The following is a 26703-nucleotide window of genomic DNA, read 5'->3' as shown; positions in this document are numbered from 1 at the left end:
ACACACACACACACACATATATATATATAATTTTTTTTTTCAGTTCAAACATCTGATAGCTATTTCCTTGATCTTACTAATGCTTACAGGTGAATAGAACAATCTAGTCCTATTGTTGGAGATGATGTGAGGGAGGATTGATTAATTTTATAAATCCAGGGCTTTAAGAAAAGTTTTGATTTTATTTTTGAAGAGCTTTTAATAACTGGCACTTTACCTTACATTAAATAAGTAATTCTGGGAGATATATAATCTTAGAGTACTCCTAATGGTGTCTTTTGCTTTTATTTCATCTCTTCCCTTCTAGTTTCTTTACTGTTTCCTGGATTTAGTCCTTATCTCTCACCATAACCATGGCAGTTGTCTTCTGTTAATTTTCTTGCTTTTTTTTTCCTGTCATTAACTTTTCTCTACATTTTCAAAATGTAAGAGCATTTCTTGCCATTTTTTTTTTTTAAGCTTTCAGTAGCTCCCTGTGGCCTACTTGATTTCATACACCCTACTTAGCATTTGCCAGAATATAGTTATTCTGTCTCTGGTATGATCTGTCTACCCTCACTTTTTGCTAGATCTTTTCTTCCCACTTAGGTAGTAGTCCTACTACTTGTTACAAAATGATAGATTTTCTCACCTGTATGATTTTACAGGTGAGAATTCAGAGTGGATTACACATCAGACTTAAAACATTAATTTGTTGTATTCCAAAAGACTTATTTTCCCCCCTTTTGTCCATGTCACAGTATAATGTTTTTGCCGATACTATTTTCTCACAAGGACGTACCAGTACAGTTCAAAACCAAAACCAAAACACAGCCCAAATCTTTTCACACTTGGGAATTATGTAGGGGAGCATGGGGACTATATTAAGTAAACTATTTTGCTCTTGGGATTCTTTTATTGCCTTTTCAATAATTTAATTATTGGAATTAAATTATTATAATAATAAATAATTAAATTATTTTCAATAATTTAATATACCTGTATTGAAGCAGTATTTATATACCTGCACTGAGGCAGTATTTGTGGGAGCAGACCAACGTCAGCGATTCTTATTTGTGTCTAATTTGTAACAAAATGTAATACATGGTTAAGAAAAAAAGAGAAATTTCTAATCTGTGTTTTTAACATCTCTTTTAGCCTGCTCTTGAGGTTCACAGATGATACTTTTGATCCAGAACTTGCAGCAACGATAGGTAAGCCTGTATTTAAAAATTCAATAGAGGGGCGCCTGGGTGGCTCAGTCAATTAAGCATCCGACTTGGGCTCAGGTCATGATCTCACGGTTTGTGGGTTCGAGCCCTGGGTCAGGCTCTGCTGACAGCTCAGAGCCTGGAGCCTGCTTCTGATTCTGTGTCTCTCTCTCTCTCTGCCCTTCCCCTGCTCACGCGCTCTCTCTCTCTGTCTCTCAAAAATAAATAAATGTAAAAAAGTAAAAAAAATTAAATTAAATAAAAATTCAATAGAAATGCCACATATTTTCTTGCCTTCAGTCTGTTTTATCTGATTCCTTCTATCCTTCATCTCACCACCCCATTGCTTCCATGTCTGTTGCTTTCATGTCTTCTTTATCTTTCAAGGCTCAACTTGGTTTCATTAAATTTCTGGAGCCTTTGTAGATCTCACCAAGCAAAACTAACTTTATTTCTTGGTTCATGGCACTTTGTTTTATCACTGTGGATATTATGATTATCTGTACACACATTTCTTTCTTGTACTATGCATTGTCTTTTATTTAGCAGCATATAATTATCTGAATTTTATTGTATGCCAGGCATTGTCCTGAGAGGTTGGGTTATAATGATGAATAATGCAGACTTGGTGTCTATCATCATGGACCTAACAGTATCACCTACTAGTAGACTGTGTTGCCTTTTTAGCGTTTGCTACAGTATCCTGCATATGTTCTGAACTCAACAGGTTTATTGATACTAGTTGTTAAAGATTGTTAGAAGCAGTAATACCTAAGTGGCTTTTTAAAATGAAATTTAGATTGCCTGAAAGTGGTTTGCTACACTAGCTTACTAGAATACATGAGAAAATAGAGCTAAATATTTTGGTGTGTCACAGGTTTAGGGAGTAGATGACAATAGAAAAGTATCAAGAGACAGCGTGCAGTATGTGAAAGAGCTGAGTCAGAGCGGGATAGTAGTCTTGGCTCTGCCTTGAACCAGTTGTCTAGATTTTGAGCAAGTCCTTTAACTTCACTGTTTTCAGAGAGATAATACATTTTTCTTACAGCTCTAAAATTTCATGATCTGATGAGCAGAATGTAGTAAATACGATCCTAGCATTATTATTAGGGAAAATGAGTTTCTCTTAACTGGCTTTATTTGTTTTCATTTATTGTGTGTGTAGATTTATTTTTGTTTCCTTTTTTTTCAAATGTTAAATGATTTCATACTTAGAGAAAGGTTATAAAAATAGTACAAGAATTTTTGCATAGCCCCAAACATTAATATTTATGCTTTAAACATATGCTTTGTCATTCTTCCTTTACATACACATACCAGTATTCTTGTTTTTTTTTTTTTTTAATTGAGAATAAAAATGGAGATATGATTAACCTCTAAATACTTTGGTGTGTATTTCCTAAATGAAGATGGATACAATTCTACTCTATATAGACAGATTTCATTAATTGTCTCCCTAATGTCTTATTTAGAAAAAAAAAAAGAAAAAACTATGTTTTGTTTCTGGTCCAGGATCCAGTCCAGGATCACACACAATTTAGTTGTCATTTCTCTCCAGTTTTTCTTTGTCTTTCATGGCTTTGACATTTTTGGAGTTCTTACAGGTCACTTACATTGTAGAATATCCTTCAATTGCATTTGTCCAAAGTATCCTCATGGTTAGATTCAGGTTATGCCTTTTTGACAGGAATTCTTCAAAGTGTTTCTCAGAGCATGGTGGACATCTGTACCATTCCTGTGATGGGATTTAGGTTACTTAAAGTGACATATGTCAAATTTCTTTACTATGAAGTGTCATTCTGTCATTCTAACTGTGGTGGTTATCAAATGGTGATTTTTTCAAGTCCCATCATTCCATCTACATTTCTTATTTACAATTCTGTAAGGAGGAGGTCTCTTTTTTGTTTCTTTCTATCAATATGTACTCACAGTGCCTCTAAATGTTTAGTCAGTTATACTAAGCATTACTTAGCTTTTGTGTGGCATATTAACATTTACCGATTTACTTTTATGTGTGTGAAAAGGAGTCATTTAAAACACTAGTAATTTAGGGGCACCTGGGTGGCTTAGTTGGTTAAGCATCGAACCTTGGCTCAGGTCATGATCTCATGGTTCATGAGTTCGAGCCCCGCGTCGGGCTCTGGGCTCACAGCTCAGAGCCTGGAGCCTGCTTCAGATTCGGTGTCTCCCTCTCTTTGTGCCCCTCCCTGGCTCACGCTCTGTCTCTCACTCTCTCTCAAAAATAAAATAAAAACATTAAACAAAATTTAAAACACTAGTAACTTAAAATCCATTTTAATTTGGCTTTTATATATTACTTGTTCCTTTAAAAAATTGGTAGTAAAACTTCATTTCACTCAGAACATGCCTAACAATGGATAGTGAGGAGAAGGGTAGTAACTGGCAGGAAAATGAATTTGCCTAGAGTTAAAATTTTACTTAGGGAATGATCCATATATAATATAAAGCCATCTGTCCTCATTTCAAACCCGATTGGAATCTGGGGAGTATGATAAATTATGTGTTGTCCTTACTATTAAAAAGACTTTGTCTGCTTTAAAAACAAATACTGAGGGGCGCCTGGGTGGCGCAGTCGGTTGAGCGTCCGACTTCAGCCAGGTCACGATCTCGCGGTCCGTGAGTTCGAGCCCCGCGTCAGGCTCTGGGCTGATGGCTCGGAGCCTGGAGCCTGTTTCCGATTCTGTGTCTCCCTCTCTCTCTGCCCCTCCCCCGTTCATGCTCTGTCTGTCCCATAAATAAATAAAAAACGTTGAAAAAAAAATTTAAAAACAAATACTGAGGTTGTGGCATACTGATGAGTATATACATAATTTGTTCCCCAGATGGGCCCTGGGTCTTGAAAAGTATCTTTTACATTTAGGCATCAGATTATTTTCTGCCTTAGGTTATAACTAACATACACATGAGTTTTTAAAATAAAAGCAATTAGCCCATTTGCTATAATGACCTTGTAAAAATTAGTGCATTGTGGAAAATTAGTATTTTATCAATAAAATAGTAAGGAAAGCATACTTTTATCTTTCTATAATGTGGTGAGACACTCAAGTTTTTGTCTTGTATAACATATCCTTTTAACATATTTGTTAGATTTTGAGTCTGGGGATGGTACAATAAAGTTGGCGTTTTCTTTTTTTCCTTTCTGGCAGTTGGCCAGAGTAACAACAAAGAGAGGGAAAAAGTAAAACACATACACTGTATTCCACTGAACTAGAAGAGAGCTAAAAACCCTAGGCCACAAAATAGGCGGAATGTCTGCCAAAAGCAGCGAGAATAAGCAGGCTGCGTGTGGGAAGTGGAGCGAGGATGCCACAGCTATAGAGCTTGGAACCAGCAAGAGATGCTTCATGAAACCGAGAGGCCCACCCTGAGATGCAAAACCAAAATCCCTTGTTTGCGAAAGCGACATGGGCTTTTAAAGCTGATGGCAGGAGTTTCCCTGTACCTGATTTGATTCTAAGAAGTTGGGGAGATGAAGCCAAACAGGCTTTTTTTTTTTTTTTTTTTGGCATTTTTCTGTCTCTGTAGCAGTGGGGAGGAGATGTCTTTGCATCCTGAAAACCTCAGGGCTGCCTGTCTCCAGTGGCTGTTGAGAATTAAAAAAAAAAAAAAAAAAAGATTCTCATGTAAAACCCTGAATCAAGACAAAGTTTTTCTGGTCAAGAACTGGTCACTATGGCCTTCTTCATGAACCTCTTACAAATAGCTTATCCAAAAAACCCCCAACCTCCTTTAAAGATGAATTAACAAAAGGATTTCAGCTGAAGGCCACTCCTACCTTTCCAGAATCAAAAAGGAAGAAAGTAGCAGAAAAACCAAGGACAGATAACGCATACTCAACAGAAAAAATACTTCTGTAAGGGAGTTGAAAATCATCTCCAACCATTTTGTTAATTTAGAACACTTTTTGGGGGCGCCTGGGTGGCTCAGTCGGTTGGGCATCCGACTTCAGCTCAGGTCACCATCTCGCGGTCCGTGAGTTCAAGCCCCGCATCGGGCTCTGGGCTGATGGCTCAGAGCCTGGAGCCTGCTTCCGATTCTGTGTCTCCCTCTCTCTCTGCCCCTCCCCTGTTCATGCTCTGTCTCTCTCTGTCTCAAAAATAAATAAAACGTTAAAAAAATTAAAAAAATAAATAAATAAAACACTTTTTGGAAGTATTTACCACTGAGAGCACAAAGCAGTGATAGAAGAGGTCAGGGAAGAGATAGTGTAGCCGCATGAGAAAATGCAATGTAAGCTGATTGAGCAGAAAGAAAAATAAGGTAAGAAAATAAAACCATCGCTGAAATGAAGGTGAAATTAGAAGGATCACAAGGGACAGTAGAGACTGTGGAAAACAAAATAAAGGACAGGGAAGCTAGAAATGGAAAAAGTGGGTGGAATTTATCAAAGTGAATAAAAATGTTAAAACACATTAGAGAAAATGATGTGGAAATCAGAAAAGGAGATTCAGCATATGTGTATTTGAATCTTAGAAGAAGAAATAGAATGAGGCAACAGATACAAAGGTATAACCCAAGGTAATTATTTCTGACATAAAAATAAATACACACACAAAATTGTAAGAATATATTGAACAGGTTTTTTTGTTTGCTACGTAGGGGTGTTTGAAAGAAAAAGGCATAAAGTTTCTTTTTCTGCTGTGGCAAGGCCATATGATGGTACTTAATCGGCTGCATAAATAGAACTAATTGAAATGGTAAGCATCGGTTAGATCTTGTAGAAATTAGTTACACTAATTTCATATAATTTGATTACATGGGCAAAATTTGCTTCATGTTAAAGTTTTTATTTTTATTTTTAATATTTTTTAAGTTTTTGTTTTTTAATTTACTCTGTTTTAGGTAACTTACCTTTGAGTAGAAAAAGTGCTTTAAGTAAAACTTTTTTTCAAATAAAAAAATTAGAAAATTTAAAACGAGTTCTCTACTTAAGATAGCTCACAAACTGTTCCTTAATCTGGTTGTAAGACATAATTGCTAAAATATATGAAAATGGTTTGAAGTTTGATACATTTCAATGTAGACAAATTTTGGTTGTGATTGGTTGACTTAAGTCAGTGATTCTTATTACTCCCTTGTTAAGCTTTTAAAAATATTAATGAGTGTGCCCTCATATTACCTGTGTTTGGCTTCTAAGGACAAGCGGCCAAATCTGTTCCATCCACAAGTTACCTTATGGTTTGGGCTGACTTAACAAAATGACAATTTATTTAAAATAGTGACTTTATATATCTTGTTTAATGCCATAACACAAACCTGTTAAATTATTTGGAAATATTAGGTAGTTAGAAGAAAAATGTAACTATTCTGTTTCATGTAATTTCATTCAGTTAAACATTTTAATTGGAGTAAAGCAATAAAAAGGGCTCTAGCATTTCTGTATTTAGAATAATGACAAATGGTCTTCATCATATGTAAATAATTTCTTTTTTCCTCTTTTACTAAGGGTTTTATTGGGAGAGAGTATGACTTTTTTCATATGCCTTGTCAGCACTGATTAATGGTTGATAAGACTTTTTAATACGGAAGGGTCCTTCCTTTCCTAGATAGGTCTTCACTCATATTTTTGACATATTTCTGGATTATGTTGACTAATAGTTTAGGATTTTTATATCTGTTTTTGTAGACAAGATAGTCTTTATTTTTTTAAAAACAGGATTTTATATTAAAGTTGTATTGGTTTATAAAATGAAAGAGTTTTGGTTTATAAAATGAAAGAGTTTTCTATCTTTTAAAATTGTCTTTATTAGCTTCAATATTGGAACTATCTGTTCTGTAGAGGTTACATTTTACCTGTGAGTCATTCTGATCCTTCTCCCTTCTTTACCATTCTAACCTCTTCCGGTTTTCTATTTCTTAGGACAGCCTTGGGAGTGGAACTGGGAAAGCCTCCCAATTTATCTCTTAAGTTAATTGTTTATGCTTTTCCTTCATTTCTAAACTTGGATGTTTTTGTAGTCTGTCTTTTCTTAGGAACATATTTATTTAATTGTTTGAGAAATTGCTTCATTTTTTTCCTTCTCCCTACTTTTCTTTTGGTTTGTTAGTTTCTTATGATGAGTATTAAGTTGCCTTCTTTTCAGTCCTTATTTAATAAAGATATTCTTGAAGAACATGTTTGCTGTGCCCCATAGGTTTTAGTAGGGTGTCTAGTACTTTTTCATTGCACACTAGATAGTCTGAATTTTCAGTTTAGCTTTCTTTGAACGTTTGAATTTTTTTATTTTTATTTTTATTTTTTAAGTAGGCTTCACGCCCAGTACAGAGCCTACTGCATTGTTTGAACTCACGACCCTGAGATCAGGACCTGAGCTAAGATCAAGAGTCGGATGCTTAACGGATTGAGCCACCCAGGTGCCCCAAACATTTGAAATCTTTGATTTAGGGATGTGTTTCCTAATTTCCAGGCTATTTTGTTGTCACTTTATTTCTTATTTATTGGGTAATGATATTCATTTGGAGTAAGACCATCCAACCCTCTACCAGCTTCCTGTCCATCAGCAGGAGTCAAGTTGGGGTCTTGGAATTCAGCCTACTTCTCTCAGAAGACCTTCCTCCACTCCCCCCCCCCCCCCTGCTTTCCTCTCAAACATTTTTAAACTTGCTATTGCTTTTTGCCCTAAAACCATTATTGTTTGTCCCTCTCTGAGTAGTCATCACAAAAACCCCTGGCCTCCCAGGTTATTCTTCATCTCCCAGACTTTAATCTTCATGAGGTTTTGTACATCTTCATTTCTCACCCCTAGCTTCCACTCTTTCTTAACTCTTAAATCATATTTACTCTATCCTCTGGGTAGCAGAGCACTTCCCTCGTTTCATTGTTGATACTTTTAAAGTTGTTTGTAAACTCAGATTTGGAGATCTAGGTCCTTATAATCTTGTTCCCCATTGGATCCTTAAAGCTCTTATAGTATCCTTCTTGATGTCCCCTTCCCCTGATGTTCTCCACCCTCCCTCCCACCAAAAAACTAAAACCCAGGTAAAGCAGCAAGTTTTATATTCCTTGATGAGAAGGGGGAAATTGACTTAAAGAGGTTAACCTCCTGCCTATGTAGACGTCACCTTCTAGACCTCAGTGAGAGAGCTGAGACTGAACCCAGCCTCCTAACTTCTAACTTGGTAATCTTTTAATCACAGCATAGTAATACAGAAATTAAAAGGATCAAACACAGGTTTGAGCAGAATGCCAAAAATGTTAAACATGAGAAGGAAGCAACAGAATTAAAATATATCAGTTAATTAAATGTGAATAGATCCAGGCCTCCTAATAATTTATATTGTCATGGAATTGAGGAGTACTTAAATAATGAGAGGTTGAAAATAAGGGGATGGGCCAGGCAAATGTAAACAATACAAAAGCAGAGGCAGTACTATAAGGTAATTTAAATTTAAAGTAGAATTTAAGGTTAATGCACTGGACATAATGAAATAGGACAGTTACAATAATGAAAGGCCCAATTAATTAACAGTGTAGTTATAACAGTCTTAAACAAGTAGGCACCAAACATAGATGATATATATATATATATATATATATATATATAACCAAAACCTATTCAAAACACAAGGGAATAATATGATGAGAATACAGTTATATTAGGAGATTTGTTATATCTTTTCCATAAATAAATCCAAAAGACACAAATGCGGCCATAGGGAAATAGCATAACGCAATCAACAAATCTTTTTTTTTTTAAAGATTTTATTTTAAGTAATTTCTACACCCAACATGAAGCTTGCACTTGCAACCCCAAGATCAAGAGTTGTATGCTCTACTGAAAGTCAGCCAAGCACCCCTTAATTGACAAATCTTTTAAGTGAAGAAGTCATTACTTTAAAAGCCCATGGAAAAATTTTACAAAATCAGTCTTAGACTTAGCACCAAAGTAAATCTTAAATAGGAAAGAAGCAGAAATAATACATGTTCTCTGATAATTTATTCTTTCAGAAAATATTTTTGATATGTTCTGTTACTAGCATATGTTTTTTAAAAGTTATCCCACAGTAATATTGACTTTTTTGGGGATACAGGTTTTTTGAATTTTAACGTGTATTATACAAATTTGTATAGTCATTTAACTATTACCACAGTTAAGATATTAAGCAGTTTCATCATCCCCCCAAAAAACTACCTATTGCCTCTTCAGTCTTATTTTTTCCTTGCCTCTAGCCCCTGAAGACTGCCCCTGCTCAGTCTTCATCACTATAATTTTATCTTTTTGAGAATGTCGTGTAAATGGAATATAGTATGCAAACTTTTTAGACTTTTTTCACTTAACATAGTACCTTTGAACTATATCCAAGCTGTTGCACATCAGTCATTTGTTTCTTTTTTTTAATGTTTGTTTATTTTTGAGAGAGAGAGAGAGAGAGAGAGACAGCATGAGTGGGGGAGGGGCAGGGAGAGAGGGAGACACAGAATCCGAAGCAGGCTCCAGGCTCTGAGCTGTCAGCACAGAGCCCAGCGCGGGGCTCAAACTCACGAACCATGAGATCATGACCTGAGTTGAAGTTGGATGCTTAACCGACTGAGCCACCCAGGCACCCCGTCATTTGTTTCTTTTTATTGCTGGGTTGTATTCCATTGCATGGATGTTGCAGAGTTGATTTATCCATCCACTTATTATAGGACATTGGATTGTTTCCAGTTTTTGATGGTTATGAATAGACCTGTTATAAACATTCAGGTATAGGATTTTATATAAATATTAATTTTTATAACCTTAGAGTAAATAGACCAGTAATAGGATTGCTGGATCATATGGTAAATGCATGTTTAACTTTCATCCATTTTTTAATAGAGTGATTGCATCATTTTACATTCCCACTAGTAGTGTATGGAAGTTCCTGTTCTCTGCACCCTCCCCTATTACACTTAGCACAATCAGATTTAAAAATTTTAACCATTCCAATATGTATGTCTTGGTAATTTCATTGTAGTTTAGTTTGCATTGCCTACTGATAAATGATGTTGAGTGTCTTTAAAGTTCATATTTGCTAGCTAGCTGTCTGTATTTTGAGTGTGTGTGTGAAGTGTGTAAATCTTTTGTTCATTTTTAAATTTTTTTTCCTTATTGTTGAGTTTTGAGAGTTCTTTATTCTGCATGTAAGTCCCTTATTACATGATATGTGCTTTGCAGATATTTTCTTAGTCTGTGGCTCCTCTTGTCATTCTCTTAACAAATTTCTAAAAGCAGAAATTCGTAATTTGATGAAATTCAATTTGTCAATTTTTTCTTATCAGTAGTGGTTTCAGGGGCGCCTGGGTGGCTCAGTCAGTTAAGTGTCCCACTCTTGATTTTGGCTAAGGTCATGGTCTCATGGTCATGATATTGAGCCCTGTGTCTGGCTCTGCACTGGGTATAGAGCCTCCCTCCATCCCTCTCTGTCTCTCTCTGTCTCCCTCTGCCTCCCTCTCTCTCCCTCTGCCCCAGGTGTGTGCACTTGTGAGCTGCCCGCCCCCTCAAAAAAAATGATGGTTTCAGTGTTGTACCCTTTTGCTTAACAGAGGGTTGGAATGATTTTCTCCCTATGTTTTCCTCTAGATGTTTTACAGTTTTATGTGCTACTTTAGGTCTGTGCTTCATTTTGATTTAATTTTTGGGTACAGTATAAAACATATATGAATCAAAGTTCTTTTTCCTCCTCCCCTCACCTGCCCTATTGTGTATATGTTCTAAAATCATTTGTTGAAAAGACTGTCCCTTCTGTACTGCATAGCTTTTGGACCTTTGTAAAAATATCAGTTGTTTATATATGTGTGAGTCTGTTTCTGGACTCGGTCTCATTAATTTATTTGTCTTTATGTCAGTGCCTTACTATCTTGATTTCTGTAGCTTTATAATAGATCTAGAAGTCATATATTGTTGGTCTACCAATTTTGTACTTTTTTCAAAATTATTTTGGTTATTCTGGTTTCTTTGCATTTCCCAATTTTTATAATTAGATAGTTGATTTACAAACAAAAGCTTGCCAGGATTTTTGTAGGGATTGCAGTTGAATCTATATGGATCAATTTGGGGAGAATTAACCTTTTAACAATATTGAGTCTTATGATCAGAGAACAAATTAGATGTCTCTGTTCATTTAGGTATTTTAAAATTTCAGAGTGGTTACATGTTTTTTACATCTTTTGTCAGATTTAGCCCTAAATATTTAATAGATTTTTATTAAAAGGTGGTATTAAAATTAAAAAAATCCTTTGCTAATTGCTAATATATAGAAATACAATACATTTTTTAAATGTTTAGTTTGTATCTTCCAACCTTGCTAAACTTGCTTAATAGTTCTAGGAACATTTTTTTTTAATCCCGTATATTCCATTGAATTTCTACATCTTTTTCTTTCCCATCTGGATGACTGTTTTATTTATTGCCCAGGCTAAAAAAAAAAAGTTGAGAGAAGTGATGAGGGTTGATATCCTTCTTTTATTCCTGGTATAAAGGGGAAAACATTAAGTCTTTTACTATTAAGTGAGATGTTAGGTGTATTTTTTCATAGATGCCCTTTATCAGGTTGAGCGATTTCCTTTCTGTTTCTAGTTTACTGAGAGGTTTTATCAGGAATGCATGTTGCATTTTGTTAAGTACATTTTCTGCATTTGTTGAGATGATCATATGAAGTTTCTTTTTTTAGTTTAATGTAGTAAAGTCCACATTGCTTTTTTCAGTGTTAAATCAACCTTTTGTTCCTAAGATAACCCCACTTGGTTATGTGATGTGTTGTTCTTTTATACATATTTGTATTAGTTATGATAAAATTTTATTTAGGATTTTCATATGTAGTCATAAGGGATATTAATCTATAGTTTTTAATTACATATATGTATATATAAATATTTTTATTTGAGAGAGAGAGAGAACCCATGAGTGGAGGAGAGGGGCAGAGGGAGAGAGAGAATCTTAAGCAGGCTCCCTGCTCCGCACAGAACCCAACATGGGACTCTATCCCATGACCCTGGGATCATGAGCTGAGTCGAAATCAAGAGTTGGATACTCAACCTCCTGAGCCACCTAGGTGCCCCTATAGTTTTTTAACTTTAATGTCTTTGGTTTTGGAATCAGGGTAAGGCACAACTCATAGAGTGACTAAGAAAGTATTCACTCTTCCTCAGTTTCCTGGAGGAGTTTGTTTAGAATGGATTGTTATTTAAATGTTCAGTAGAATTCACTCTGGCCCTGATATTTTTTTGTGGAAACGTTTGTAACTATAGATTCAATTTCTTAAATAGATTCAGGGCTCTTCAGTTATCTATTTTATTTTTCATTGTGGTAAACTATACATAACACAAAATTGACCGTTTTAACCATTTTTAAGTTTACAATTCAGTAGCATTAAGTACATTTGTATTGTTTGCAACCATCACGACTATCCATTTTCAGAACTTTTTCATTACCTCAAACACTAGGAACTCTTTGCCAGTTAAACTATAGCTCTCACTCCACTTCCCCTTCAGTCTGCAGTAACCTTTATTCTGCCTTGTATCCTTACGAACTTGTCTATTCTAGGTCCCTCATATAGGTAGAATTATACACTATCTGTCCTTTTGTGAGTAGCCTATTTCACTTAGCATAATGTATGTAAAGTTCATCCATTTTGAAGCATATATCAGAATTTCATTCCATCTTATAGCTTAATGTATCAGAATTTCATTCTATTTTATGACTGAATAATGTTCCATGGTATGTATAAACCACATTTTGTTTATCTGTTCATCTGTTCATGGACACTCGAATTGCCACAGCCTTCTGTTGTGAATAATACTGCTGTAAATATTGTTGTGCAAGTATCTGAGCTCCTGCTGTCAGTTCTTTATACCCAAAGAGTGGAATTGCTGCATGATGTGGTAATTCTATTGTTAGCTTTTTGAGGAAACATCAAACTGTTTTTCACAGTGACTGTACCATTTTACATTTGACTACTTACTTGTTTCTGTAATTTCTTCCAGTAGTGTTTTGTAGTTTTCAGTGTGTGAGTCTTAAAACTCTTGGGTTAAATTTATTCCTAAGTATTTTCTTTTTGGTGCTGTTGTAAATGGAATGGTTTTTAAAAATTTTCTTTTTAGATTCTTCATTGCTAGTGTATACAAATGCCACTAATTTTTGCATGTTGATCTAGTATCCTGCAACTTTGCTGAATTCATTTATTCTAACAGATTTTTTTTGTTTGGTGTATATGTGTGTGTGTGTGTGTGTGTGTGTGTGTGTGTGTGTGTAGGATTAGGATTTTCTACATACAAGAACATATCATTTGTGAACAGAAATAATTTTACTTCTTCCAATATGGGTGCCTTTTATATTCTTTCCTTGCCTATTTGCTCTGACTAGGATTTCCAAAACTGTGTATAATAGAAGTGGTGGGGGTAGGTGTCCTTGTGTTGTTCTGATCTGAGGGGAAAAGCTGTCAGTCCTTCACCAGTGAGTATAATGTTAGCTGTGAGGTTTTTTGTTTTATTGTTTTTTAAGTTTATTTATTTGGAGAAAGAGAGAGTGCACAAGTAGGGCGGGAGGGAGGAGGGGGCGGAAAGAAAGAGAGAGAGAGAGGATATGAATATATCCCAAGCAGACTAGAGAGAGAGAATATGAATATATCCCAAGCAGACTAGAGAGAGAGAATATGAATATATCCCAAGCAGACTAGAGAGAATATGAATATATCTCAAGCATACTCTGCACAGTCAGCACAGAGCCTGATGAGGGGCTCAAACACAAACCTCAAGATCATGACCTGAGCTGAAGTTAGACACTTAATTGATTGAGCCACCCAGGCACCCCAGCTATGAGTTTATATAGCCTCTAGCATGTTAGGGAAATTTTTTTCTGTTTCTAGTTTGTTGAGTGTTTTTATCATAAAAGGATGTTGAGTTTTGTAAAAATCCGTTTTCGTCATGAATTGAGATAATCATGTGTTTTTTCCCCCCTTCATTCTATAATGGGATATACTAATTTGATTTGCTTATATTCTATCAATCTTGTATTATAGAAATAAACTCACTTTATCATGTTGTGTAATGCTTTGAATAGGCTGCTGAATTAAGTTTGCTAGTATTGTGTTGAGGATTTTTGCATCAATATTCCTCTGGGATACTGGTCTGTAATTTTCTTCACTTGTGGCATCTTTCTCTGACTTTGGTATCAGAATAATGCTAGCCTTATAGAATGAGTTTGGAAGGGTTCTTTTCAGTTTTTGGAAAAGTGAGGAGGATTGGTGTTAACTCTTTAAATATTTGGTGGAATTTATCAGTGAAGCCATCTGGTCCTGGCCTTTTTTTTTTTTTGGTGGGAGGTTTTTGATTACTGATTCTATCTCTATTAGTTATGGGTCTCTTCAGATTTTCTTTAAAGTCAGTTTTGTCAATTGTGTGTTTTCAGGAATTTGTTCATTTCACCTAGGTTGTATATAATTGTCCATAGTATTCTCTTAATAGCCTTTTTTTTCTGTAAAATTAGTAATGTCCCCACTTTCATATCTGAGTTTTGTAATTGGAATCTTTTGTTTTTTCTTTGTCTAATTAAAAGCTTGTCCGTTTTGTTGATCTTTTAAAAAAACCAACCCTTGGTCATTGATTTTGTCTATTGTGTATCAATTCCCCATATCCTTTATCTTGGTTCTGATCTTCATTAGTTCCTTCTTTCTGTAGTTTGCTCTTCTTTTCTAGTTCTTCAAGGTATAAAATTAGGTTATTGATTTGAGATAATTATTTTCTTATAATGTATGTATTATAGCTATAAATTTCCCTCTTAGCACTGCTTTTGCTACATGTCATAAGTTTTGGTATATTGTGTTTTCATTTGTATGAAAGTATGCTCTAATTTCCCTTTTGATTTCTTCTTTGACCTTTTGGTTGTTGTTTAAAGGGTGTTATTTAATTTGCACATGTGTGTGAACTTTCTAGTTTTCTTTCTGTTACTAATTTCTAGTTTTATTCCATTGTGATGAGAATACTTCATATGATTTTATTCTTTACAATGTATTAATAATACTTGTAGACAACATATAGTCTGTCCTGGACAGTGTTTCATGTGCACTTGAGAAAGCTATTTATTCTTTTATTTTTTATTTTTTTATGTTTATTTATTTTGAGACAGAGAGAGAGAGATGAGAATAGGGGAAGGACAGAGAGAGGAGACAGAGAATCCTGAGCAGGCTCTGCAGAGGGCCCGATGTGGGGTTTGATCTGACAAACCGTGAGATCATGACCTGAGTTGAAATCAAGAATCAGACTCATAACCGACTGAACCAGGTGCCCCCAAATCTGTTTCTTCTCATGTTGTTGAGTAGAATGTTCTATTGGTTCTTACTGGTTTGTATTGTCATTCAAATGTTCTATTTCTGATTGGTCATCTATCTGATTGTTGTATCCATTATTGAAAGTGGTGTATTAAAATCTCCAAGTAGGGGTGCCTGAGTGGCTCAGTCAGTTAAGCATCTGACATTGGCTCAGGTCATGATCTTGGCAGTTTGTGGGTTCGAGTCCTGTGTCGGGCTTTGTGCTGACAGCTCCGAGCCTGGAGCCTGCTTCAGCTTCTTTGTCTCCCCCTCTGACCTTCCCCCACTCATGCTCTGTCTCTCTTTCCAAAATAAATCACATTAAAATAGTAAAAAAAAACAAAAACAAAAACAACAACCCTCCAACTAATGCTGTATTTCTTCCTTCAATTATGTGAATGTTTGCTTTATATATATTGGGATCTTTTCTTTGGTGCATATGTTTATAATTGTTACATCTTCTTGATGAGTTGACCTTTTTATCAATATATTTTGTCCTTTGTCTTTTGTAATAGTTTTTGACTTAAATTCTATTTTGTCTAATATTATTAAAGCTGCTCCTTTTCTTTCTTGGTTACTGTTTGCATGGAATATCATTTTCTGTCCTTTTACTTTTACCTTAAATATGTTTCTAGCTTGAAAGTGAGTTTCTTGTAGACAGCATATAGTTGGATCTTTTAAATATATTTATTTGTGTATTTAGATAATATTTATATATATAAATTTTGATAATCTCTTCCTTTAACATAATTACCGATAAGGAAGGATTTACTACTGACATTTTGCTATTTGTTCTCTGTGTGTCTTTATATAGAGTTTTTGTCCTTTATTTCTTCCAGCACTGTCTTCTTTTGGGTTTAGTTAATTTTTTGTAGTGATATTTTTAGGTATTTTGTTATGATCTATTTCTTTTTGAGTCAGTTCTGGTAGTTTTAATCTTTCAAGGAAATTGACATCTCATCTGAATTGTCAGGTTTATTGGCATGAACTTGTTTATAACATTCCCTCAGTATCCTATTAACCTCTGTACAATCTATAGTCATGTGATGTCATTCTTTTTAATGGTAATTTTTGTCTTTGTTTCTCCTGATTACTTTGGCCTAGAATTTATATTTATTGATTTTTCCTTATAAAACCAACTTTTGGTTTCATTGATTTAAAAATAAATTTTTTTTTAATCTTTATTTTTGAGAGAGAGAGAGAGAGAGAGAGAGAGATTGATTGTGAGCAGGGGAAGGGCAGAGAGAGAGGGGGACACAGAATCTGAAGCAGGCTCCAGGCTCCCAGGTGTCAGCACAGAGCCCCACAAGGAGCTTGAACTGACAAACTGTGAGTTCATGACTTGAGCCAAAGTTGGATGCTTAACCTACTGAGCCACCCAGGTGCCCCTTGTTTCATTGATTTTTTTAAGAAAAAATTGTTTTGCAGGTTTGATTTTATCAGTTTCTGATTTGAACTTTACTATTTCCACTCTTCTGTTTATTTTCTATTTTATTTGCTTTTTAAATTGCCTTAATTTGGAAGCTGAGGTCACTCATGTAAAATATTTTTTTCTTTTCTCATATAGTGATTTAGTGCTAATAAGTTTTCCTGTAAGTGTTGCTTTAATGACATCCCACAAAATTTTGATGTATGTTTTTCTTTTCACTCAAAATGTTCATTTGAAATGCTTCCTATTTACCTTTGAGCAGTTTGTTATGATGTCCCTTAGTATAGTTTTCTTCATGTTTCTGTGCTTGGGGTTCATTGAGCTTTTTTGATCTGTGGGTTTATACTTTTTATTAATTGTGAAATATATAGGACCATTATTTTTTCAGATCTGTCTTTTGACTTTCTACTTTCTTGTCCACTGTAGTTGCCTGCTTATTGAAATTATCTCACGGATCATTGATGCCTTCTCATTTTCTTTGAATTGTCTTCTTCCTGTGTATCCTTTTGGATAGTTTCTGTTGCTGTGTCTTCATATTCACTTATGTTTTCTTCTACAGTGTTGAATTTTTGTTAATCTATCCCATGTATTTTACATCTCAGACATTGTCCTTTCATCTCTCGATGTTTGATTTGAGACTTTTTATTTTACTTTTATTTATTTATTTTTCTAATGTTTATTTTTGAGAAAAGGAGAGAGAGATTGTATGGGCAGGGGAGGGGCACAGAGAGAGAGGGACAGAGGATCTGAAGTGGGCTCTGTGCTGACAGCAGAGAGCCTGATACAGGGCTCCAACTCAAAAACCGTGAGAACAGCTTAACTGACTGAGCCACCCAGGCACCCCGATTTGGGTCTTTTTAATCTCTCATGTCTACTTAACTTTTTCAACATGTGCTATACAGTTAAAATAGTTTTTAGTTTCCTGTTTGCTAATTCTAACAACTTTGTTGCTTCTGAGTCAGTTTCTGTTGATTGCTTTTTCTCCTTTTGACAAGGCAGGTGATTCCATTGATACAGAGGTGTGCCTAAAAAAAAAGATTACCTTAAAAAAAACTGAATTAAGTATTTAATTAAAAATGCAAGCCCAAATGAACAACAAGAAGAAAGCGAAAATGGTAGTTCTTCTGTGAATATTATGATTTATAGAAAGAAATATATATTTGGTTTCTGGCACAGAGCTTTTAAAACTCTTTGATTTTCTTAACTGATTTGGAGCAGTCTTTGGTTTTTCTTTAAGAAGCCCCTTGCAAGCACAGCTGAGTTTATGTTGATACTGTGACTTCTGGAAAGCCTTTAAGTGTGGAGGCTGGTTGCCTGGAGAGGGAGTTGGGATTTTCAGTCCTACTGTGTTCTTCCCTACCTGAGGGGAGGGGAGAGGGGACTGGAAATTTTATTGTCACTGAAGAGCAATACTGATTTAATCAATTATGTCTAAATAATAAAGCCTTCCTAAAAATGCTAATGAGAATTTTGTTTTGGCAAACACATGGGAGTTCTGGGAAGATGGCACACTTAGAGAGGGCATGGGAGCTTTATGCTACTCCCCCTTATTTTGCCTTACTCCTCTCTCCATCTCTTCCATGTGGGTTATATCCTTTTATAATAAAACGACAGTCTAGTAACTAAACTGTTTTCCTGAGTTCTGTGAGCCACAGATTAATCCAATCAAGGGAGGGGATTATGGGATTGTGGGAACCTTTGATTTATAGCCAGATAGTTGGAAGCACAGGTAACAACCTGGATTTGGGATGGCATCTGAAATGGAAGCAGCAGGCTTATAGGACTTAAAAGACTTATAAGGACTTATAGTTAGCCCTTACCCTGTGGGATCTGATGCTATCAGACTGAATTGAATTGTAGGACATTGATGTCCCTGCAGAGTCAGAGAATTACTTGTAGGAAAAACCCTCACAATATCTGGTCATAGACATGTTCATTGTTGTAATAGAGTAGAGGAGAAACACAGGAGTGTTTTTTGCCTAGACATTCTGCTTTTGGTGTCAGCTTTTTATCATCCACATGAGGAAGTTGAAAAGGTAGTTTAATCAAATCTAGTAAGAAGCTGGCAAAATCACATTTATTAAAAAGATTCTCACTATGGCCACCAGTAAAAGCAAATTAAGAGCCACTTGTAAAACAGAACCACCAGACTTGGTGAAGAAGCAAGCAGTTTGAGCATATGAAAGCTAAAGAGCTCAGTATCTGAGTATGAGATTCCGCAGAGGAACCAAGGAAGGATGAAATGGGGACTTGAAGGGTCTGGGTCCAGATGAGGTACCCTTTCAGGCTACCTGTGTGGGCATTGTTTCCTAAGGATGTTATCTGTGACTTTCACATTTAATATCTCAGAAAAGTAACTTTGAGACTGTTATTAACACATAAATTATACATATGACAGAGACTGTCATTAGATTGTCAGTTAACATGAAAAACAGGAAACTGTAAAAGAGAAAGAGGAGATTGGGAAAGGGAAGGTAAACAAACATTCTGCAACAGCGAGTTTCTTTTCTTGGGTAGATTAATTAGCCAGTAGCTAGCAAAAAGGCCAGTCTGCCCTTGAACATGTTGTCTGGAGTAATTAGGGGAGAAAAACGTTCTTTATTCTCTGAAAAACTGTGAGAATTTAGCTGTAGAATATATATGACAGGTTGTCTCTCTGTAATGTCTACCAGTGGCCTTAATTTATTTTAGTACCTGCACCAAGTCAGAGCCATTTCCCTCATTTGAGTTTTCTCAGGTGTTTTTTTTTTTTTTAATTTTTTTTTTCAACGTTTATTTATTTTTGGGACAGAGAGAGACAGAGCATGAACGGGGGAGGGGCAGAGAGAGAGGGAGACACAGAATCGGAAACAGGCTCCAGGCTCTGAGCCATCAGCCCAGAGCCTGACGCGGGGCTCGAACTCCCGGACCGCGAGATCGTGACCTGGCTGAAGTCGGACGCTCAACCGACTGCGCCACCCAGGCGCCCCTCAGGTGTTGTTTTTAAAGCAATATGAATAAAATGGAAATAATTTTATATATTTTTTCATAAATGGCATAGTATAATACTTCTTTATCTAGAAACATGGTGAATACAAGATTTTTTAATATGAGATTTTTTGTCTGTTTAACTGCAAAGAAACTTCACACTTCAGTTTTTCCTTGGGCTGTAATTGTCACTGTCCTTTAATTGCCCATGATTCTAGGTTTGGCTTTATCAGCAACTTTATCACCCGAGCCCAAAACACCAAACTTTTTTTTTTTTTTTTTTTTTAATCTTTGGTATACAGAAAGAGCTGGTGTAATGCACATTTTGAAGTGTATTTTTATTATCTAATTTGTGTTTGTAGTGAATCACCAGAAATCATCCAGGAATTACTAATATGTCTCCATATTGGTGACAGGTATTCTAGGAAGTAGTATATGAATGAGGGTGCTGTTCATCTTAGTTGTGCTGTTCTGAATTAATTGTGACAAGCTAATACGATCTTTTGAAAGTTTCTTTCCAAGCTTCTTGAGCTAATGCTTTCCCTCTGGCCAGTGGGGTAGACTGCACGTTAATTTTGATACTCTTTAAAGACATGTGGGCAGTTACTGTTCATTTAAGCCAGATGGCATGTGTCAACTCCTTTTCCTGGAAAGGGGGAGGGTTTGGGGGGGCGGCTGCTGTGGTAAAACCTTATGTGTCTTCTTATGGAGGTCTTCTCTTTACTTAAATTAGTACTTACAGAAGATTTTCATAGCACTTTGAGTACTCCTCTTTGACTTAGGAAGTTTCTTAGCAGATTGGGCCCAGATGTTTTTGTGTAAACTCTCCTTTTGCAGTTATGCAGTAGCAAGTGATCATCAATAAAGTCATATAGAACGAATACTGTTTTTTTGGATAAAAACAAAACAAAGAATTCATAAGACAAGGAATAGGGGACTTTTTATTATATTTTTACCAAGATGCCTACAGTCAGAATCTGAGTTAGGGGATTGGCTCTTGATAATGCAGTGTAGATGCTTTTGGAGCCCCTTAGAAAATTGCCCTGGTCCAGAATCAGCCCAGTAGTCTTCTCTACATTAGTACCATGGATTCCAGGACTTGGCTTTTATTGTGCATTGTTAATCACCATACTGCATTGAATTTTTTTTTTCATTAAACTTTTAATTTTTTTCAAGCAAGTACAAATAGGTGAGTGTTTGAATTCTGCAAGCATTTAGCATTTGGTTTTCATTTATCCTGATTAAATCCTAAGCTACTGAACTTGAGTGATACTTTTTTTTTAAATTTTCACATCCATGACTCTAAGAATTAGAATTTTCAGCTTTCTGGTTTTCTTGGTAGTTGATTTTAAAAGTATTATTTTACTGAGATTCTTACTAGTATTTTCATTTTTTTCAAGGTGTTGACTTTAAGGTGAAAACAATTTCAGTGGATGGAAATAAGGCCAAACTTGCAATTTGGGTAAGAGTTTTATTTATTTATTTTTTTTAATTTTTTTTTGGGGGGTAAGAGTTTTAAAAATGTATTTAATATAAGTATTCAACTTCTACTTTTTAAAGAAGCAGAAATTGATGTGTGTAGAGTTCTAGAGGTACATGAACAATTGATATTAAATATCTTTTGGGAAATTTGATATTGATTAAGGGATAAACAATAAATAGTATGGCTTATAATTGGACATGAGATAGATACTTGTTTTACTTAAATTTTTAAAGTATATAATCCCTTAACATTTAAAAGCAGAATAAAGTATAAAAAATCATCTTGTCTGCCAGAGAGAATTATTGTTATTGAATCTGTTTCTTTAAAGTTTTCAGAAGACAATATAGCCTCAGCTAACACTGAGGCAATTATTTGGGAGAAAGGGATGAAGTGATACTTAGGAAAAAATAATTTTTTCATGTTTGTTAGTATAAATATTTATAAAAACTGAGCTTGCCAACTTTGGATTTATTTTTTAATACTGATTCCCAGTCTTTCTTTACTTACTGGCTTCTTTTTATCCGCCCTTGAATCCAAACATTCTGATACATATTGCTTTCCTAACTAGACCTTTTTGTGGTAGTGCTGACCGAACAAAGTAGCATTAACTGTCAAAAACATCCAAGATGCTCAGTGTCTATGTCTGTCTGCCTGTCTTTTCCCTCCTCCTATCCACCTACTACCTACCTATGTATTTACCTACCTACCTATTTCTATCTAAATGATTGCTAATACATATTTAATATACTAAATATATTATACATATAATTTATAAAAATATACTCTTGTGTATCTGATTCCCACATATACTCTAATTAAATATAGAAACCATTTTTATTACATGTGATAATATTAGAACTGGTCAGCAGTCATCACATGAGATGTACTTCAGCATGGTGATTAAATAGTAAATGGACATCAACTACAGATCGAAACAACAAATTTTCATGCATTGTATCATCTGATTCATCTTCCTGGCATTCTCTGAATGGCATATTATTTCTAACACAAGTTTTATCCTAAATAACAACTAACTGTGTGTATCTCATGTTTTCTTGTTAATTTTTTTCTAACATATAGTACTTTACACGATTGGTAGCCTATTTGCCCCTCTCCCTGAAATATAATTATGATATCAATCAGAATAGTAATGTCTAACAGAAAACAATTTGGCATATGTTGGACTAGGCCATAGTGAAATATATTGAACAGTTTAATTAAAAATGATGGCTTCAGGGCGCCTGGGTGGCTCAGTCAGTTGGGCATCTGATTTGGCTCCGGTCATGATCTCGCCGTTCATGGGTTCAAGGCCCGCGAGGGGTTCTGCGCTGACAGCTTGGAGCCTGGAGCCTGCTTTGGATTCTGTGTCTCCCTCTCTCTCTGCCCCTCCCCCACTCATGCTCTGTCACTCTCTGTCAAAAATAAATAAACATTAAAAAAAATTAAAAAAAAAAGAATGCTGGCTTCTTTCTGTTCAGAAAAAATATGCTACAAATATTTTTTTCCAGTTTGTCGTTTACCTTCAAATCTTGTTTAGGATGAGTGTGTGGGGGCGGTGTTCTTGCCAGACCAAGGTGTTAGTACTTATATGGTCAGACCAGTTACTTTTCTTCATGAATCTGGGTGTCGTGTCGTATTTAGGAAGGCCTTCTCACTCATTAAAAGAAATACATGAATCCATTGTTTGCTCTAATTCTTCCGTGGTTTTATTTATATGCATAAAATCAGTTCCCCTCCCATTTGGATGGCCCTCCCAGGATCAGTCAAATAGAATAATCAAGTATAGCCCTGTCCTCATTGCTCCTGAAAGTGCTGCACACACATCGTGGCCTACTTGGCACCTCTGACGCTATTTTTCTTTATATGCTGCTCTCGCTGCCACTCCCATATTCTGATACTTTGCCTTTCCAGATCTTCCCTAACCCTTTATCCATTTCTATCTTTAATAATCTCTCCTCTCACATCAGAGAAGAAAACCACAGATAATAAGGTCTGCTTTTCTTCTCTTACAGAGATGTCATTACAGTTATTGCAGATTCCTGTCTTGAAAACAAACACAAGCAAAAATCTTAACTTTTGACTATTTAAACATATATATTTTATAGTTATTATAACTCCTGATCCCATACTATGGCACAGGGGTTTTGCCCAAATTATCATACCTACTTAAACATCTTTATAAGTGAATCTAAAAAAATTAAGACTCTAAACAGCTGGACTAACTTAAATATTTGTGTATTAAGTTGTGCAGTATTTTAACATCAAAACTTTTTTTTTTTTTCTTTTGGCTCTAGGATTTTATTTTAACTAGAATTGCAGTTGTGATTTTTATTTTGTGTTTCATCAAGGCAGTTATTGAACTTGATCTCAGTGAGGACCAAGGGGGCAAAATTCATAGTCAAATGCTTTCTGCTAGTTCTGGAAATTAATTTATTGCAGCATGCATACGGTTTCATTATGCAAACAGAATTTTTCTCTTATAACAAAAAGTCTTGAGACTAAAATATTTCTTGCATGGTCCTTGCCCTAACCTATGTCAGATTATCCAAATTATAATCTGCTTTAGATAGCAAGTGCACTTCACTTTAATCTTTGTGTTATAATTTTTTATTATGTATTATTATTTTTATTATTTGTTAACTTGTTTATATTATTGTTTTTGAAAAGTTGACTCAGTCTGCAGATTGAATAATTTTTAAAAAAAAAAATTTTTTTTTTTTTTCCAACGTTTATTTATTTTGGGGACAGAGAGAGACAGTGCATGAACGGGGGAGGGGCAGAGAGAGAGGGAGACACAGAATCAGAAACAGGCTCCGAGCCATCAGCCCAGAGCCTGACGCGGGGCTCGAACTCACGGACCGCGAGATCGTGACCTGGCTGAAGTCGGACGCTTAACCGACTGCGCCACCCAGGCGCCCCCAGATTGAATAATTTTAAATATCAGAGAGGTTTTGTAAGAAACTTTGGAGGAAAGGGAGTTTTTGTAAAGAGAGATCATTTTTATCTCAAATTTATCTGTTTAGAAAGTTTAATTTTGTTATCTTTTTCACTTCAACATGGCAGGGTTAGGGGCAGTTTCTGTAGTGGTAAGAATCTGGAAGTAAAGACAGTGTACGTTTACGGAAGCTCATCTGGAGGAAGGGAAGAGTAATGGAAATGTAAAGTGGTTTACTTTGAAAGTTATTTTCATCTTAAGTTTCTCTTCTGGGGCTAAAATTACTCATACACTCTCTAGCTATTGCTCTTGTCTTAAAGCAGTCTGTATTTTGACCAGGCAAAGAAAGTAGGTAATTGCTGGTGCCTGTCATTGCTGGTTTAAAATTCCTCTCCAATCTTATAAACCTCTTAGAGGTTATTAACATGTTTTATATCTGAAGGAGCTTCTGCTTGCCCCATAGCTAAGCTCCAATTTACAGCCATGGGACTGGCAGCTAAGGTGATGTTTGATATATGTCTTCACTTTTCTTCAGGTTATTTTATATTAGCAGACTGGAAACTTTTTCTTAAAGGCCAGATAGTAAATATTTAGTCTAATCCTAAAGCAGGCATGTGGCAATGCACAAGCAAATGGGCCTGGCTGTGTTCCAGTAAAACTTTATTTAATAAACAGGTGGTGGGCTGAGGGAGCCATTTGTCAACTGCTGTTTTGAAAAGTCTTAGGTACCTTGAAGCCACAGTCAAAGGTGGTAGAAAAAAGACGGAAGGAACCAGGCCCAGAAGTACAGACTTGTTAGTTTTTTTTCTTTCAACAAAAGTTGAGCAACAATCCTGTGGCAAGAATTGCTCTAGGCATGGGGGTTAAACTGGTGATTAAGCAGACGAGGTCTCCTTCCTCATGAAACTTAAACTTCCTAGCTAGTGTACATCTTGTTTATCACCCCTGAGATGTGTCAGAAACCATGTGATAACAAGTGGCTTGGTTTTATACATTTTCCTAAAAGAAGATAAATAGAAAACACTTGAAAAGTCCAACCTAAAAATTGCTTACCTAAAATAAGACACTCCTGTAATTCTCTTTTAATTGATTCTATGTTAGAATCACTTGGGAAGATTTTAAAAACTTCAGTCTTACTTTAGACCAATTAAATCGGAACCATTGGGGATTGGACCCAGGCATCAGTATTTTTGATTTCCCAGGAAATTTCATTGTGCATCTCGAGTGGAGAGAACCATGGCTTTCAATGAAATGTGTTTCATGTATGATAAAAGTCTTTTTTTTTTTTAATTTTTAATGTTTTTATTTTTGAGAGAGAGACAGTGTGAGTGGGGGAGGGGCAGAGAGAAAGGGAGACACAGAATCTGAAGCAGGCTCCAGGCTCTGAGCTGTCAGCACAGAGCCTCACGTGGGGCTCGAACTCACGGACCGTGAGATCATGACCCGAGCTGAAGTCACATGTTTAACCGACTGGGTCAACCCAGGTGCCCCTCATGTGTGATAAAAATCTTTATAAAGAACCTCTTTCCTTAGATGCATTTTTTTCTAGAGATGAGTCAGTATTTATTAGTTTTATTGTATGTAACAATTGTCAGTAAGAATACATCTTTAAATTTCAAGTTTTACATGAGCTTGTGCATAGATATTATTTTTAATAATGCTGTTTGACTTTCTACTCTTAATACATTGAAGATCTGTTATATTTTGTTTTATTTAATAATGACTGATTGTCACTTTTAGGATACTGCTGGTCAAGAGAGGTTCAGAACATTAACTCCCAGCTATTACAGAGGTGCACAAGGTGTTATATTAGGTAAGGCTTTACTTTAAGATACTATTGTTGTTTTATTATTGCAGTTTCTGATTTTCCTTGTCTGTGAGGGTCAGCAAGTTTTTATTTTTCTTCAGGTTCGGGGTACCTTTATGTAACTTGAAGTCATATTAGCTTCATTTAATATTAATGAATATTTAAACTTTCAGAATTTCTTTTCAGTCCTTTGTCTAGCAATTAAAAAATAAAGATCAGACTATTTGGTTTTAAAGCACATGTTGATATGGACATAATTGAGGATTAATCCACATGTAATTGGTCTGTCTTAAGAGTGTCACCAGAAACTGATCTTCAGCCCGCATTGTATTGACATATGCTTTAGTTTATAAAAGAAGATGGCTAGTTTCTTGGTGGAGTCTGTTTTATTAGTCCTAAAAAATATCACAAATCACTTGTCACTGTTGATTCATAATCACACAGAATTTTTAAAAAGTCTTAAAAAGTACTTGTTATTGATAATCCTGGGAAACTTTTTAAAATAAATATTGATCAGTTTTAGGGAGAACATAGCTTGTGAGGTTTTGGTTTTTATTTTATTTTATTTTATTTTATTTTATTTTATTTTATTTTATTTTATTT

At 35.3% G+C, this 26703-nt stretch overlaps 1 protein-coding gene across 1 annotated transcript in view; it reads left to right on the top strand.

The window, feature by feature from the left end:
* RAB18 (RAB18, member RAS oncogene family) overlaps positions 1-26703 on the top strand; it is a 37872-nt gene that overhangs the window by 4311 nt on the left and 6858 nt on the right. Inside the window, exons 2-4 of the mRNA XM_040451120.1 lie at positions 1138-1193; positions 21276-21337; positions 26034-26106. Coding sequence (XP_040307054.1) covers positions 1138-1193; positions 21276-21337; positions 26034-26106 — 191 coding nt within the window. The remainder of the gene's footprint in view (positions 1-1137; positions 1194-21275; positions 21338-26033; positions 26107-26703) is intronic.

The sequence above is a fragment of the Herpailurus yagouaroundi genome, unplaced genomic scaffold, assembly GCF_014898765.1.
Source record: "Herpailurus yagouaroundi ecotype Mexico unplaced genomic scaffold, PumYag 203, whole genome shotgun sequence".
Lineage (NCBI taxonomy): Eukaryota > Metazoa > Chordata > Mammalia > Carnivora > Felidae > Herpailurus > Herpailurus yagouaroundi.
Note: the sequence above shows the minus strand (reverse complement) of the source record. Positions and strands in the feature narration are given on the sequence as shown.